Source organism: Heterodontus francisci, chromosome 12 (genome assembly GCF_036365525.1).
Source record: "Heterodontus francisci isolate sHetFra1 chromosome 12, sHetFra1.hap1, whole genome shotgun sequence".
In the NCBI taxonomy this organism is placed as follows: Eukaryota; Metazoa; Chordata; class Chondrichthyes; order Heterodontiformes; family Heterodontidae; genus Heterodontus; species Heterodontus francisci.
In genome coordinates, this window is record NC_090382.1 from 111,813,071 (window position 1) to 111,827,918 (window position 14,848).

Genomic DNA, 14,848 nt, shown 5'->3' on the forward strand with positions numbered 1-14,848 from the left:
TTGGACGAGTCTCTTTGTGTCGCTGTCTACCAATGAGATGAAGAAATGCGGCTGGAGATCGAGCCCGACTCCCCCTACACCAAACACTGCGCAGTACGGAAGAAACGAACAACACTCATCATTCCCCGCTCTCCAATCGCCCGAGGAAAAAAAGGTTTGGAGTAATTTGAGCAAATTATACTGGCAATCGTGGCGAAGTCTTAGTATTCTTATACGCAAAGTATAGTTTTTCATCTCGTTAACAAAGGTGATGAGCAATTACATTCGCTATCTGACATCCAAGGGCGTGTAATTCGTCGGAGAAGCTATAAGAATGAAGTACTGGCTTAACAACCGAGTGTCGCAATGGCACATTCTTTCCGTGATACTGATATATGTTTCGTATCGAGTATGTGGCAACATCCGCTATTCCATTCCTGAAGAAACAGAGCTTGGTGCCTTTGTAGGTAATATCACTAAGGATTTAGGATTCAATGTAAAAGAGCTATCGCCGCGCAGGTTTCGAATTGTGTCTGAAAACAGAAAAAAACAATATCTCGGCGTGAATTTGAAAACTGGAATTTTGTTTATAAAGGAAAGAATAGACAGAGAGGCGCTGTGCGAACAAAGCCTAACATGCGTATTGATATTAGAGGCTTTGATTGAGAGTTCGCCACAATTATATCGTGTTGAGATTGAAATTCTCGATGTAAACGACAATTCGCCCTTATTTCAGACAAGGGAGGTTAACATTGAAATCTCAGAATTGATGCCGCCTGGAACAACTTTCCCACTCCAGAGCGCGATTGACCCGGATGCTGGAACCAACAGTGTTCGCTCCTACCAACTGAGCTCAAACGAGTATTTCACTTTGAAATCACAGTCAGACAGCGAACAAAATGGCATCCCAGAACTCGTGCTGGAACGACCCCTAGACCGAGAGCAACAGCCAACTCATCGGTTAACACTGACGGCGTTTGATGGAGGAACTCCACAGAAATTCGGGACAACCCAGATTAATATTAATATACTTGATGCGAACGATAACGCCCCAGTTTGCGAACAAAAGGTCTATCAAATCACCACGGCCGAAAACGTGCGCAAAAATACTTTGATTGTGAAAGTAACTGCGGTTGATCTAGACGCAGGCCTAAACGGTGAGATAATCTATTCTTTCACCGATCACACTCCTGATACAGTTCGCGATATATTTCGCTTAGATTCAGCCAACGGAGAAATCAGAGTAATTGGTACCGTAGACTTCGAAGAAACAGTGAATTATCAGATTATGGTACAAGCCAAGGACAGAGGCTCGCTTCCACTGCTAGGATACTGTAAAGTTTTGATAAAGGTCACTGATGTTAATGATAATTCTCCTGAAATAATAACGACTTCTGCGTCGAATTTCATTCAAGAGAATGCTGCTCTAAACACTGCAGTAGCTGTTTTAAGAGTTGCAGACCGAGATTCTGAAAATACAGCGGCTGTTTATTGCCGAATCAACGGGGGTATTCCTTTTAAGCTTAATAGCTCCTTTAATAACTACTATACGTTAGTCACTCATGGTGATATAGATCGTGAAAAAGTGCCAGAATACAACGTTACCATTACATGTACGGATAGTGGCTCTCCTCCCCTCTCGACCAGCAAAACCATCCGAGTTCAAGTCTCAGACATAAACGACAACGCGCCACGCTTTACGCAGCCTTCGTTCACCATGTATGTGACAGAAAATAATATTATTGGTGCTTCAATTGGTTCTGTGTCAGCTTTTGATCCAGATTCTAATCAAAATTCACAAATACGTTTTGATATTTTGAGTAGCCTGATACACGGGTTGCCCGCGTCCACATTCGTCTCAATAAACTCAGCCAATGGTGTGATGTTTGCTCACAAGTCTTTTGATTTTGAGCAACTAAAAAATTTTCAAATCTGTGTGCAAGTAAAGGATGCTGGATCCCCTCCGCTCAGCAGTAACGTAACGGTAAATGTCATCATCACAGATCAGAATGACAATGTCCCTGTGATCCTGTCACCTCTGCCAAGTGAAGGGTCTGCAGCAGAGGACACGATGCCTAAAACTGCCGATTCGGGTTACTTGGTTGCAAAAGTGACAGCCACTGATGCCGATTCTGGGCAGAACGCTCAAATTGTCTATCAGCTTCTTCAGCCCACTGATGAAAGTCTGTTTACGGTGGCTCCAGAAACAGGAGAAATCTGGAGTATTCGCCGCTTTGGGCAAAAGGATTCCCTCAGACAGAAAATCGTCATTTTGGTGAGGGACAATGGAATCCCGTCCCTTTCAGCTACTGTCACCATCAATGTATCAGTGCAGGATGATACTACAGAAAATGCATCTAATATTGGCATGTTCGGGACCTCTGGGCCATGGACATCTGATTTTAAATTTTATTTAATGATTTCTTTTGGCACAATTTCGCTGCTATTGCTTGCGGCGATTGTAATCCTCGGTATTAAGGTGCAAAGATATCGAACGGAAACTAATAGTGACTGTTGCTGTTGGCACACGTCATACATTTCCAGCAGGGATTCGCTACGTGGAATTCAAAAAGCGAGTCTGAATATTCAAATGCCACCCAATTACACTGAAAGTGGCACTTTCCCGCAACCATTTCGCTATGATGTGCGTCAAGATTCAGACATGGACGATTTCATGTTTCTAAAGTTAGATGGTGTGACAGCGCCCATAATTGATATCAAAACTGGCATATGTACTGCTGCAGAACATGGAAAGGTATCACAGTCTACAAGCAAGGAAACCACTGAATTTCGCAAGGTGAGTGGTCCGTTGTTAACACTTTAAACCTCACTTAGCATTTTTAGAAGGTACGGCAGTGCATTATGTTACTCTGGACTAGTCATCCGGGGGCCTGGACTAATAATCGAGAGAACGTGTGTCGCGGCCCGTAATAGCAGTTGAAGAAGTTGTTTTGACTTAAAATAAATCCAGAAATTAAAACAAAAATCTACTTTCGATAAACGTTACCACAAAGTTGTCGGAATCTGGGTAAAAAATGTCAGCTGGTTGTCAACCTCACTACGAACATACGAATTAGGAGCAGAAGTAGGCCACTAATATTATTCCGAGGAGAAAATCTGCTGTTCTTACCAGGTATGGCTTGCATGAGGCTCGAGTCATACAACAAGGTTGTTGACTCTGGACTGTTTCGCTGTCATGGCTCAGCAAGCCACTCAGTCAGGGGATAAGAAGAAAGGAATGGGAGAAGGCGATTTAGCTGCTCGTGCCGACTCCACCATCCCAGTAAATTATATTGATCTGTTTTTCAACCACATTATGCCACCTTTGACCCATAACCAGAACAAGCAATAATCCAGCGACTGTATTATTGAAAGTTTCAAGACTTTATATATACTCTGATGAACTTGTTAATCCAAATAAAAAGCTCAGACGGAAGGTAAAGCTAAATCCGATAATTATGTAGTTTCAACTTGAAGTATAATTTCAATAAAAATAGATAATACCGATTCTTGAGGGTTGATGGAACATTTTATTTTCAGAAAGTAAGTGAGGTCCTGAATTACCCTCGTTCACCTTCATTGCTTTCTATTTCCCTCCTGGTGTTTGATAAGGTGCACCTAATCTGTACTAATGCTTTGTCTTTCAACACACCATGAACGTATTGTTTGCCTTTGCTCCGTGACCTTTTGGTCCAATCTGCACCTCCTTTGTATCTCTTGCCCCACCCCCACCTCACTTGCTTTTAACCTGTGACTTTAGGAATATTTGTCAGTTCCGCAGAAGTGTCACTGACCCGAAACGTTAATTCTGCTTCTCTTTTCACAGATGCTGCCAGACCTGCTGAGAGGTTCCAGCATTTCTTGTTTTTATTCCTGAGTTACCTTGTTAAGTCAGGAAAAGATTATTTTTTTTAGCCCGGATGAGAGGATGGTTGAAATAAATATAGTGAAGGGACAAACGAAAAGCGTAAAGGACCTCTGAAATGTATGGGACAGGTTAAGGGAACATTTATGCACAAAATAATAATAAAAATGGAAGGAATTACTGAGGCTACATGGATGTGTAAATCATGACAATTTAATTTGGGTTTTAGTGACATGAATTAGAATGCAGATGAATGATTTTAACAGACGGTGCCCCCTAGCTTTTGTCTCTTCCCCAACAGACAGCCTTGAAAGAAACTTGGCTGATTCTGGATCGTCAGTGGAAATTAAATATTCACAGATTTTAAATTGGTATGTGTCATAGGGAAGCAAAATGGAAAAAAGAGGTGACCTTTTAACTGAATACGAACAAGGAGCAGGGGTAGGCTATTTGACCCCTCGAGCCTTCTCCACCTGTCTGTAAGATCATGGCTGATCTGTTTGTGGACTCAGTTCCACTTTCCTGCCGACCCCCGATACCCTTTGCCTCCCTTGATTGTCAAGAATCTGTCCATCTCTGCCTTAAAAACATTCAATGACACTGCCTCGACCATTCTCCAGGAGAGTTCCACAGACTCACGAACTTCTGAAAGAAAACAATTCTCCGCATCTCTGTCTTTAAATGGAAGACCCCTGATTTGAAACTGTGCCCCCTAATTTTATCTCTTTACAAGAGATAGCCTTGAAAGAAACATGGTTGCTTCTGGATTGTCCAGGGAAATCAAATATTCACAGATATAAAATTAGGAAGTTTCATATGAAAGCAAAATGGAAAAAGAGATGACCTTATTAAGCGAATGCATTATTCCAGAAGAAGCAAGATACGTTTCTCTGAAGGAAGCTTTTGCTTGCAAGGGTCCTCTGGGCGGAGTTAAGCATTAGCAAATTGAAAGAAATTGAATTACACAAAGCGTTCAATGTAATGGGGATATAACAGATCTGGATAACTCAATACATTGGCTGATTTCATCATAGAACACAAAAGTTATCTAAATGTGGCATCCTCTCCATCGGAATTGTCATAGAATGGCTTGATTGATGCATCAGAGGTATTGTCCATTTTGTTAACTACATTTCAGGCTGAAACCATGGGTCAACCAGGGCAGATTTATTGTGGATTTTGGGAAGGAGGAAAAAGTGGGCTCTACAGGTTTGGGGAGCTATGAGGCTAGAGATTGAAGAGCAATGATCTTCAGAGGAAATTAGGTCAATGACAGTCCAGGAAACAATGTAATGGGGATATAACAGATCTGGATAACTCAATACATTGGCTGATTTCATCATAGAACACAAAAGTTATCTAAATGTGGCATCAGGGGTCTTCCATTTAAAGACAGAGATGCGGAGAATTGTTTTCTTTCAGAAGTTCGTGAGTCTGTGGAACTCTCTTTCCTGGAGCATGGTCGAGGCAGTGTCATTGAATGTTTTTAAGGCAGAGGTGGACAGATTCTTGACAATCAAGGGAGGCAAAGGGTATCGGGGGTCGGCAGGAAAGTGGAACTGAGTCCACAAACACTCCTTTCAGGTGAAGCAGCGATTTACTTGTACTTCTTTCAATGTAGTATACTGTATTCGCTGCTCACAGTGTGGTCTCCTCTACATTGGGGAGACCAAGCGCAGACTGGGTGACCGCTTTGCGGAACATCTCCGCTCAGTCCGCAAGCAGGACCCTGAGCTTCCGGTTGCTTGCCATTTCAACACTCCCCCCTGCTCTCATGCTCACATCTCTGTCCTGGGATTGCTGCAGTGTTCCAGTGAACATCAACGCAAGCTCGAGGAACAGCATCTCATCTACCGATTAGGCACACTACAGCCTGCCGGACTGAACATTGAGTTCAATAATTTCAGAGCATGACAGCCCCCCACTTTACTTTCATTTTCAGTCATTTTTAGTTATTTTTTCTTCCTTTTTTTGCATTCCTTTTTACATTTTTTGCATTTATTTCATTTCATCTTAGTTTGTTCAGTTTGCTTACCCACTGTTTTTTTCAGGTTGTTTTTCTTCAGGTTTGCACTTGCTGATGTTCTATATTCAGTATATTCACACCTAATCTGTACTAATGCTTTGTCTTTCAAAACACCATTAACATATTGTTTGCCTTTGCTCTGTGACCTTTTGGTCAGCTATGTGGCCTGGTCCAATCTGCACCTTCTCCTTTGTTATCTCTTGCCCAACCCCCACCTCACTTGTTTATAATCTGTGACTTTTCTAATATTTGTCAGTTCCGAAGAAGGGTCACTGACCCGAAACGTTAACTCTGCTTCTCTTTCCACAGATGCTGCCAGACCTGCTGAGTGAATCCAGCATTTCTTGTTTTTGTTCCAGGAAACAATGGTTTTATATTCAGAAATGGCACCATGGTTCAGGGGAAGGGAAGAAGGAAGTGTTAGAGAGTTTGCATTTGGCCTCTCCCAGGTAGAGCTTGGTATGGCAGGCAACAGCGATACCACCCTTGTCAGCACGTTTGATGACGATGTTAGCATTGGAACTGTGGGAAAGGTGTACTGCAAATTCAGAAGCAGATAGGCGAGAGCGAGGCAAGGGAGCAGAGAAATTGAGATAGCTGATGCCATGCTGTGAGTTCTCAATAAAATATCAAGGGAGGGTAAGAGGAGAGACGGAAGGGTTCAGGTAAAGGGGGAATATTGGAGATGAGTTAATAGATCCACTGAGTAGGCGGTAGACGCATGGCCAATTAAGTCAAAGAAGTGGGCATGGAGGCAGCAGCAATGAAAGAAGAGCTCATGCCGAGCTTGAAATTCACTGAGGTGGGGGCGGAAGGGGGTGAAGCTGAATCCTCTGCCGAGGACAGATCGTTCAGAGTCAGCTAGGGAAATTAAAGAGAATATAGTGAATAAACAGCAAGGGGTGAAATTCGAAGAAGAGATGGGGTCAGAGGGAGGGGAAGGGGAAGAAAGATTCAGAGGAGTGTTGCTGCCCATGTGTTGCTGAAGCGTGTGATCCTTCACACCTAAAAGGAGGATAAAATGTTTTTAGTTAAAGCGCCAGATGAAGTGAGGGATGAAATGAAACTATGGGACAGGGCAGTTTTGGGATAGATTGAGTCAGTGCTGCTTAAGAGAGAGGTCGAGAGCGGACATGTGGCAGTGCATGGCGTTAAGAGCGGATCTTGGGATGCAACAAGAACAGCAGTTTGAGGAATTCTGAATGTCTCGAATATATCTGTAATCGTGGCTGGATTCAAAACACAAGAGTCTTGGAATCCAGGTGGAATAAGCTGGAGCTGGAGACAATTGCCGAGGAAGGAGATGTGGCTGTTATAGCGATTTCTGCTAGATACCTGATAAAAGACAGGAAGGGAAATGTAGCTGTGAAAACAATTTTTGGTAGATAACTGATTTAAAAAAAAATAAGGCGGATATAAAGCAATGAAGGCAAAAAAGGTAGCAGAAAAACTACAATCCCATAAGAGAAAAGAGCAGAATTTCTTGAAGATAAGGCACATTCCTGGAAGAGACGTGACAGTAAATTAAGCAATAATACAAAAGCGAAATACTGTGCATGCTGGAAATCTGAAATAAAAACATAAAATGCTGGAAAGACACAGCAGGTCAGGCAGCATCTGTGGAGAGAAAAACAAAGTAAACGTTTCAGGTTCGCGACCTTTCATTAAAACTGCGAAAAGTTAGATATCTAATATGTTTTGAGCAAGTAAAAGGGGACAGCGGGGAAGATGAACAAAAGTAAAGATCTGTAATAGGGTGGAGGGCAGAAGAGATTAATTGACAACTAATTTTTTTGACTGAAGTTTTATCTTCTCAAGTTGAATTATATCGTTGCTTGAAATTGGAACACTGTACTAATATTATCATTCAGTATTAACACCAATCAATAACAAACCTTGCATTTATACACAGTTTTAAAAGAAATCATGAGCGAACTGCACTTGGTGTGGGAAAGGATATCGGCAGCACAGTAGGAGATAAGGTAAAGGTCCGACTGACGGATAGGTGAATGCCAAGGAGATCATTGCAATTAGTTCTTTCTGCAGATGGCAAAGGCATGCGTGAGGTTTACATCAGCATGTTGGTAATGAATGGTTAGAGGTAGGTAATGCTGCACAGATAAAACCAGATGGTCTTTATGATGTTGTAGCTGCTGCTCCAGTACAGCTACAAAACAGGCATCTACCCGACAATGTGGAAAATTGAAATAAAAACAAGAAATGCTGGAACCACTCAGCAGGTCTGGCAGCATCTGTGGAAAGAGAAGCAGAGTTAACGTTTCGGGTCAGTGACCCTTCATCGGAATGTGGAAAATTGCCCAGGTGTGTCCTGTCCACAAAAACCAGGACAAATCCAAACCAGCAAATTACTCTAGGCTGAAGCATTAGCAAAGAGATGGAAGGTGCCGTCGACTGCTGTGCAGCGGCACTTAGACAGCAACAAGCTGCTCATTGATGTTCAGTTTGCATTCGGCAAAGAGCACTCACTCCAGACTTCATTACAGCTTTGGTCCAAGCATGGGCAAAAGAGCTGAATTTCAGAATTGAAGTTCGGGTGACTGCCCTTGACATCACTGCAGCATTTGGCCAAGGGTGCCATCAAGGAGCCCTAGCAAAACTGAAGTCAAAGGCAAGTGGTGGGGGGGGGGGGGGGGGGGGGTGCGTGGTTGGGGGGCGGAAATTCCACTGCGTGGAGTCATACCTAGCAGAAAAGAAGGTGGTTTTGGCTGTTGGATGCCAATCATTTCAGCCCCAGGGCATCGCTGCAGGAGTTCCTCACGGCTCAGTGTTCAGTACCATTGGCAACTCCTCAGGTACTGAAGCAGTCCAGCAGTCCACGTCCACTTGCCTCGAGACTCGACAGCATTTAGCCTTGGGCTGGTAAGTGGCAACATTTTCTTTCTTCCTTCATGAGATGCGAGCGTCTCTGGCAAGGCCAGCATTTGTTGCCCACCCATCATGTTTCTTATTTGTTCATGGGATGTGGGCATCGCTGACTAGGTCAGCATTTCTTCCCCATCCCTAATTGCGCTTGGGAAAATGGTAGTGAATTGCTTTCTCAAACCGCTGCTACCTTGGGGTATAGGTATACCCAGAGTGCTGTTAGGAAGGGTATTCCAGGATTTTGACACAGTGAAAGTGAAGGCACGGTGATATAGTTCCAAGTGGGGATGGTGTGTGACTTGGAGGGGAACTTGTAGCTGGTGGTGTTTCCATGCTACGGCTGCGTTTGTCCTTCTAAGTGGTAGAGGTCGTGGGTTTGTAAGGTGCTGTGAAAGGAGCCTTGGTGAGTTGCTGTGGTGCATCTTGTAGATGGGACATACTGCTGCCACTGTGCATTGGTGATGAAGGGAGTGAATGTTGAAGGTGGTGAAAGGGGTGCCAATGAAGCAGACTGCTTTGGCTGGATGGTGTCGAGCTTTTTGAGTGCTGTTGAAGCAGCACCTATTCATGCAAGTGGAGAGTATTCAGTAACACTCCTGACTTGTGCCTTGTAGATGGTGGACAGGAGCTGGGGAGTCAGGAGGTGAGTTACTCGCAACAGAATTCCCAGCCTCTGACCTGCTCATGTCGCCAGAGTATTTATGTGGCTGCTCCATTTAAGTTTCTGGACAATGGTAACCCCCATAATGTTGATAGTGGGATATTCAGTGATGGAAATACCATCGAACGTTAAGGGGAGATGGTTAGATTCCCTTTTGTTTGAGATGGTCATTGCCTGGCACTTGTGTGGGGTGAATGTTACTTGCCGCTTATCAGCCCAAGACTGAATGTTGTCCAGTTCTTATTGCATATGACATGCACTGCTGCAGTATCTGAGAAGTTGTGAATGTTACGGAATGTCATACATTCATCAGCAAACATACCCACTTCTGATCTTATGATGGAGGGATGGACATTGATGGTTGGGCCTAGAACATTACCCTGAGGAACTCCTGCAGCAATATCCTAGGGCTGAGATGTTTGACCTCCAACAACCACAACCATCTTCCTTTGTTCTAGGTGTGACTAATTGATTATTTAGATGAGGGAACTAAATGTAATGATTTAGATGAGGGCACTAAATGTAATATCTCCAAATTTTCAGATGACACAAAACTGGGTTGGAGGATGAGTTATCAGGAGGATGCAGAGAGGCTTCAAGGTGTATTGGACAAGTTGAGTGAGTGGGCTAATGCATGGCAGATGCAGTATAATCCGGATAAATGTGAGGTTATTCACTTTGGTAGCAAAAGCAGGAAGGCAGATTATTTCTGAACGGCTATAAACTGAGAGAGGGGAATATGCAGCGAGACCTGGGTGTTCTCATACACCAGTCGCTGAAAGTAATCATGCAGGTGCAACAGGCGGTAAAAAAGGTAAATGGTATGTAGGCCTTCATCGCGAGAGGATTCGAGTACAGGAGAAGGGATGTCCTGCTGCAATTATACAGGGCCTTGGTGAGGCAACACCTGGAATATTGTGTGCAGTTTTGGTCTCCTTATCTGAGGAAGGATGTTCTTGCTATAGAGGGAGTGCAGTGAAGGTTTACCAGACTGATTCCTGGGATGGCGGGACTGAGGTATGAGGAGAGATTGAGTCAGTTAGGATTATATTCGCTGGAGTTCAGAAGAGTGAGGGGAGAGCGCATAGAAACCTATAAAATTCATCCATGACTTGACAGGGTAGATGCAGGAAGGATGTTCCCGATGGTGGGGGAGTCCAGAACCAGGAGTCATAGTTTAATGATCCGGGGTAAACCTTTCAGGACTGAGATGAGGAGAAATTTCTTCACCCAGAGAGTGGTGAGCCAATGGAATTCGTTACCACAGAAAGTAGTTGAGGCCAAAACATTGTGTGTTTTCAAGAAGGAGTTAGATATGGCTCTTGGGTCTAAAGGGATCAAAGGATATGGGACTAAAGCAGGAACAGGCTACTGAGTTGGATGATCAGCCATGATCATAATGAATGGCAGAGCAGGCTCGATGGGCCGATTGGCCTACTCCTGCTCCTATTTTCTATGTTTCTGTGACTCGAACCATTGAAGAGTTTTCCCCTTGATTCCTATTGATTTCATTTAGGCTCGGGCTCCTTGACGTTACACTCGGACAAATGCTAGCTTGATATCCCGAGCCTCACTCTCACCTCACCTCTTGACTTCATCTCCTTTATCCATTTTTGAACCAAGGCTGTTATGAGGTCAGGGGCAGAGTGGCCCTGGCAGAACATTCGTGCCAGAAAAGTGTCAGGCAACGACCATGTCCAACAGGAGAAAATCTAACCAAGTTTCAATCCAAGTGGTGTAGCTAGATCCATATGCTGTTGGCAAAGGAGATCTAGTTTTTCTGATCCAGTAACAGTGATGAAATGGTGATATACTTCCAAATCAGGTGGATTAGAGGGGAACGTACAGGGGGTGGCATTCCCTTGCCTCTACTGCCCTTGTCCTTCTAAGTGGTAGAGGTCACGGCTTAGAAGGTGCTGTCAAAAGAGGCTTGGCAAGTTGCTGCAATGCATCTTGTAGATGGTACAGACTGCTGCCACTTTGCACCAATGGTGAAGGCAATTGATGCTTAAGATTGTGGATGGGGTGCTGGTCAGCAAGCTGCATTCTCCTGGACGGTGGCGAGCCTCTTGAGTGTTTTGGGAACTGCACTCATTCACGCAAGTGGAAAGTATTCCGTGATGCTCCTGACGTGTGCCTTGTAGATGGTTGACAATCCCTCGGGAGTCTGGAATTGACTTGATCACCACAGAATATTCAGCCTCTGACCTACTTTTGTAGCCACAGTATTTATATGGTTAGTCCTGTTAAGGTTCTGGTCAATGGTAACCCCCAGGTTATTGATGGGGAACGAACATTGATCAATTATGGATCGTTGTGGGTTCTGCGGAGGTCTTGGATGGGTAGAGTAGCAATTAATTGATATACTCTTGCTGCTATTGGCAAGATAGAAGTAGATGCAAGAAAAAGCAGCTGAGTTTGACAAAGAGGGACACACAGGAACATGACGTGCTCAGCCGGTCCAAAAGCTGCAGAGAGATCTGGAAGGGCATTGATAGCTGGTGCACCATGGTCATAGTCATCGGGAATGTCTTTCGAGATTTTGCCTAGAGATATTTCGATATTGCGGGAGGGAGCACAGAGAACTGCAGACATTCATAAATCCAGGAGATAACAATTTGACGCTGAGAGGAAAATTGGAGATTGGCGGCATTTTGCAAGAACAGAAAGTTCGGAGGGTTTTTTTTTATAAATCTGGGGCGATTCTGTTATTTGCAAGAGGGAGAGGCACAGTGATTGTGGCCAAAAAGAATAATTCCCAATATCGGCAAACATCAGAGTCAGGAAATATTGCGGTTCGTAGGTGCCTAGGAATGGGGTCTTGGAAGTAAGAGGTATGGCTCGAATTGGAAGAACTTTCACGGGGCCTGGGTGGAAATGAGAGAAAACTAGACCTAAGAAAGAGTGATGGGGACGGGAGAGTTTTTTGCCGGTAAGCATTGATTTCATTGGCAGGAGCAGATGAAGAAGGCCGACATAAATAATGGGATTGTCATCACCTTGCTAAAAAAAATTAAAAAGGTGCACTTTTTGGGGGCGGGGAGATGCGAATGTGGATGTTAAGGAAGGCAGGCAGAGTAGTTTCTTGAGAGTTGAGAAAAGGAGAGAAGAATTACCTTCACGCTCCAAAATGATCACGGATTAATGGCTTCTTTTGGCAGAGGAAATCAAGGCCTTGTCGGCCGAATATGTGTCAGACAGATCTAGTGGTGTCGAAAATAAAACTGTGGATGGTAAATGACCCAAATAAGTTGATGGAGATGGTGTTTGTAGTGATCGTAGGACTGGTGGGGCTACGTAATATGGTGACGTCAAGATTGTAGTCATAAATGTGATCAAAACAATTGATAGGGACGACATGCATGGTTTTGATAAGGACTATTTCGATATTGTGGAAAGGCGCATCGAGAACTGCAGAGGTTCATAAATCCAGGAGACTAAACCTTGGCGTTGCGAGGAACAGAGGGAATGCGGTGGGGACTGTTCATTTGAAGATTTTGATTAAGTGGAAGGGGAATCACATTTTGAAGAGGTTCAGAAGATGCCAGCGAAGCGGTGGAAAAGACGTAGGTCTAATTTGACAATCAGCGCCAACCACAGAACTCAATGTGTCATGGTGGCTGTGATGAACACAACTCGAAGGAGGGTAGTGAAGTTAGCCCCGAGGGAGTATCCTGGAAAGGATGGTTATTGATTGTGGAAGATAGTTAGCTGTAACAAATGCTTTTAAAGAGGTCTTTAAATGTGATTTGCAGAGAATGCTGCAAAGCACAGAGAAGATCTATCATTTCACATAGGACATGATACAAACTGTGGCAATGACAGGAGCGCCGCAGATCGGGACTCCCTGGAGGCGGTCGAAACAACAAATGGAACAGGACACAATTAGTGTCCACGGGTAGAACGCAGAAAACAGAATGTCAGAGATGGGATCAGCATCAAGAGCAGATCCAGTAGTACCATATTGGAACGATCCCAGGATGGAAACAAAAACGTCCAAGGAAAATTAGCCTGCAAAGGCAGACTGGATGACGAAATAGGGATAATCCAGCAGATATCAATCACTTTGGAAAGTCATGGCGAAAATACAGATTACTGTATCACCCAGAGGCTAGCGGTGAAACGGCATTCAAACCAGTGGAAAACGACTTTCTGCCGAAAGCAACATTGCTGCACAGCTGGAAAAACAGCAGTACACTGGAATCCAGTTCAGCATCCAATGTAATTCTTGAAGAGATGAAGTAATAAAGCAGATATATGGCAATTGAAGATTACGGTGAAGACTAGTGCAGGCCAGATGGCGGAATAGTTCAGAAAAACAATGGAAGCAGAGTCCTGGTTCGCCAAGTCAGTACAGGGAAAATACCTAACAGAACCCGGCTGAGCATTGCGCTATTCGGAGGACGGCGTCTAAGTAGTGGAAGTGAGGAGAGGGAGACGAGCCGGGATTGGGGCAAGTGGCATTGGATTGCCTTGAATGAAATTGCGAAGGAGAACTCAGTTGGAAGTTGTCCAGGAACGGACTCCAGAGATGGTCCAAGTTGTGTTCCATGACAATGTAGTTATTTTGCTGTGCTACCTCAGTGTGGTTGTCATCCATATAGTTTCACTCCGCCAAGTTGCAGTTTAAGTTATTATTTCACAGCCGCTTTGCATTCTCTCACTAATAAACGCATTTCAGATAAGCAGCTGAATCTGGAAAGATATTCAATTCCCGGACTGTGCATTGAATTGAATTGAATATTCTTGGACGTCGCACATGAACAGTTACCTCCAGTTTCCTTTGTTGTAGACCAATAAATAGCATCCCAGGGATTGGTTGGTGAAAGCGACATGTTCAATCCGAAACAGCCTAAAAGACGGACAATCCGGAATGTTAATGAATCTGTAGGTAATAATTGTTATTGATGATTCTACTTTCAGAACTTTTATTACATAATTGAGCATTCGCCAGAATCAACGCTGGATATTATGCACCGTGCATATTTCTAGGTTGTGGATTAATGGAAATGCAGACTTCAATTGACAATGAATAGAACACAAGCCTGTGAAAACTTGTAATATATATACATAACTAACTACTCTTACGAAATTCACCATCTTAATGATTTTTTTTTGTAATAGAAATACGTTGCGCATCGTTTTCCATTAATATCTTAGTTCTTGGGATTTGGACATCGCAAGAAAGGTTACATTCGTTGCTCTGGTAAGGTGGTGGTGAACTTTCTACTTCAAATTCGGCAGTTCCCGTTGTCGTTGCGCTTTTATTGGAAGGACTAAAAAAGGAATTCGTAATTTATATATAAAAGATATATAGGTTCTGTTAATTATAGCACATCAGTCCATGCCATTTTATTTAAACCTGGCAAACCTGGTAAAGCTGTCGGTAAGGCAGGAGGAACCATACACATTATCTCCCTAAAATATGAAACAA

The 14,848-nt window shown here is 43.6% G+C and overlaps 1 protein-coding gene across 1 annotated transcript; it reads left to right on the forward strand.

Annotated features, from left to right (window-relative positions):
* Positions 1–313: 313 nt before the first annotated feature.
* On the forward strand, positions 314–14,406 carry LOC137375745 (protocadherin-10-like). The gene is made up of 2 exons (XM_068043133.1): positions 314–2,776; positions 14,338–14,406. The coding sequence occupies exons 1-2, from the start codon at positions 314–316 to the stop codon at positions 14,404–14,406; spliced, it is 2,532 nt and encodes an 843-aa protein (XP_067899234.1).
* The last annotated feature ends 442 nt before the right edge of the window (positions 14,407–14,848 follow it).

Bases quoted from the DNA above. Each gene is read 5' to 3' on its own strand.
- LOC137375745 (XM_068043133.1), top strand. From the start codon at position 314: ATGAAGTACTGGCTTAACAACCGAGTGTCGCAATGGCACATTCTTTCC. The intron at 2,777-14,337 runs GTGAGTGGTCCG...TTCTACTTTCAG, and splicing joins AAACCACTGAATTTCGCAAG to AACTTTTATTACATAATTGA.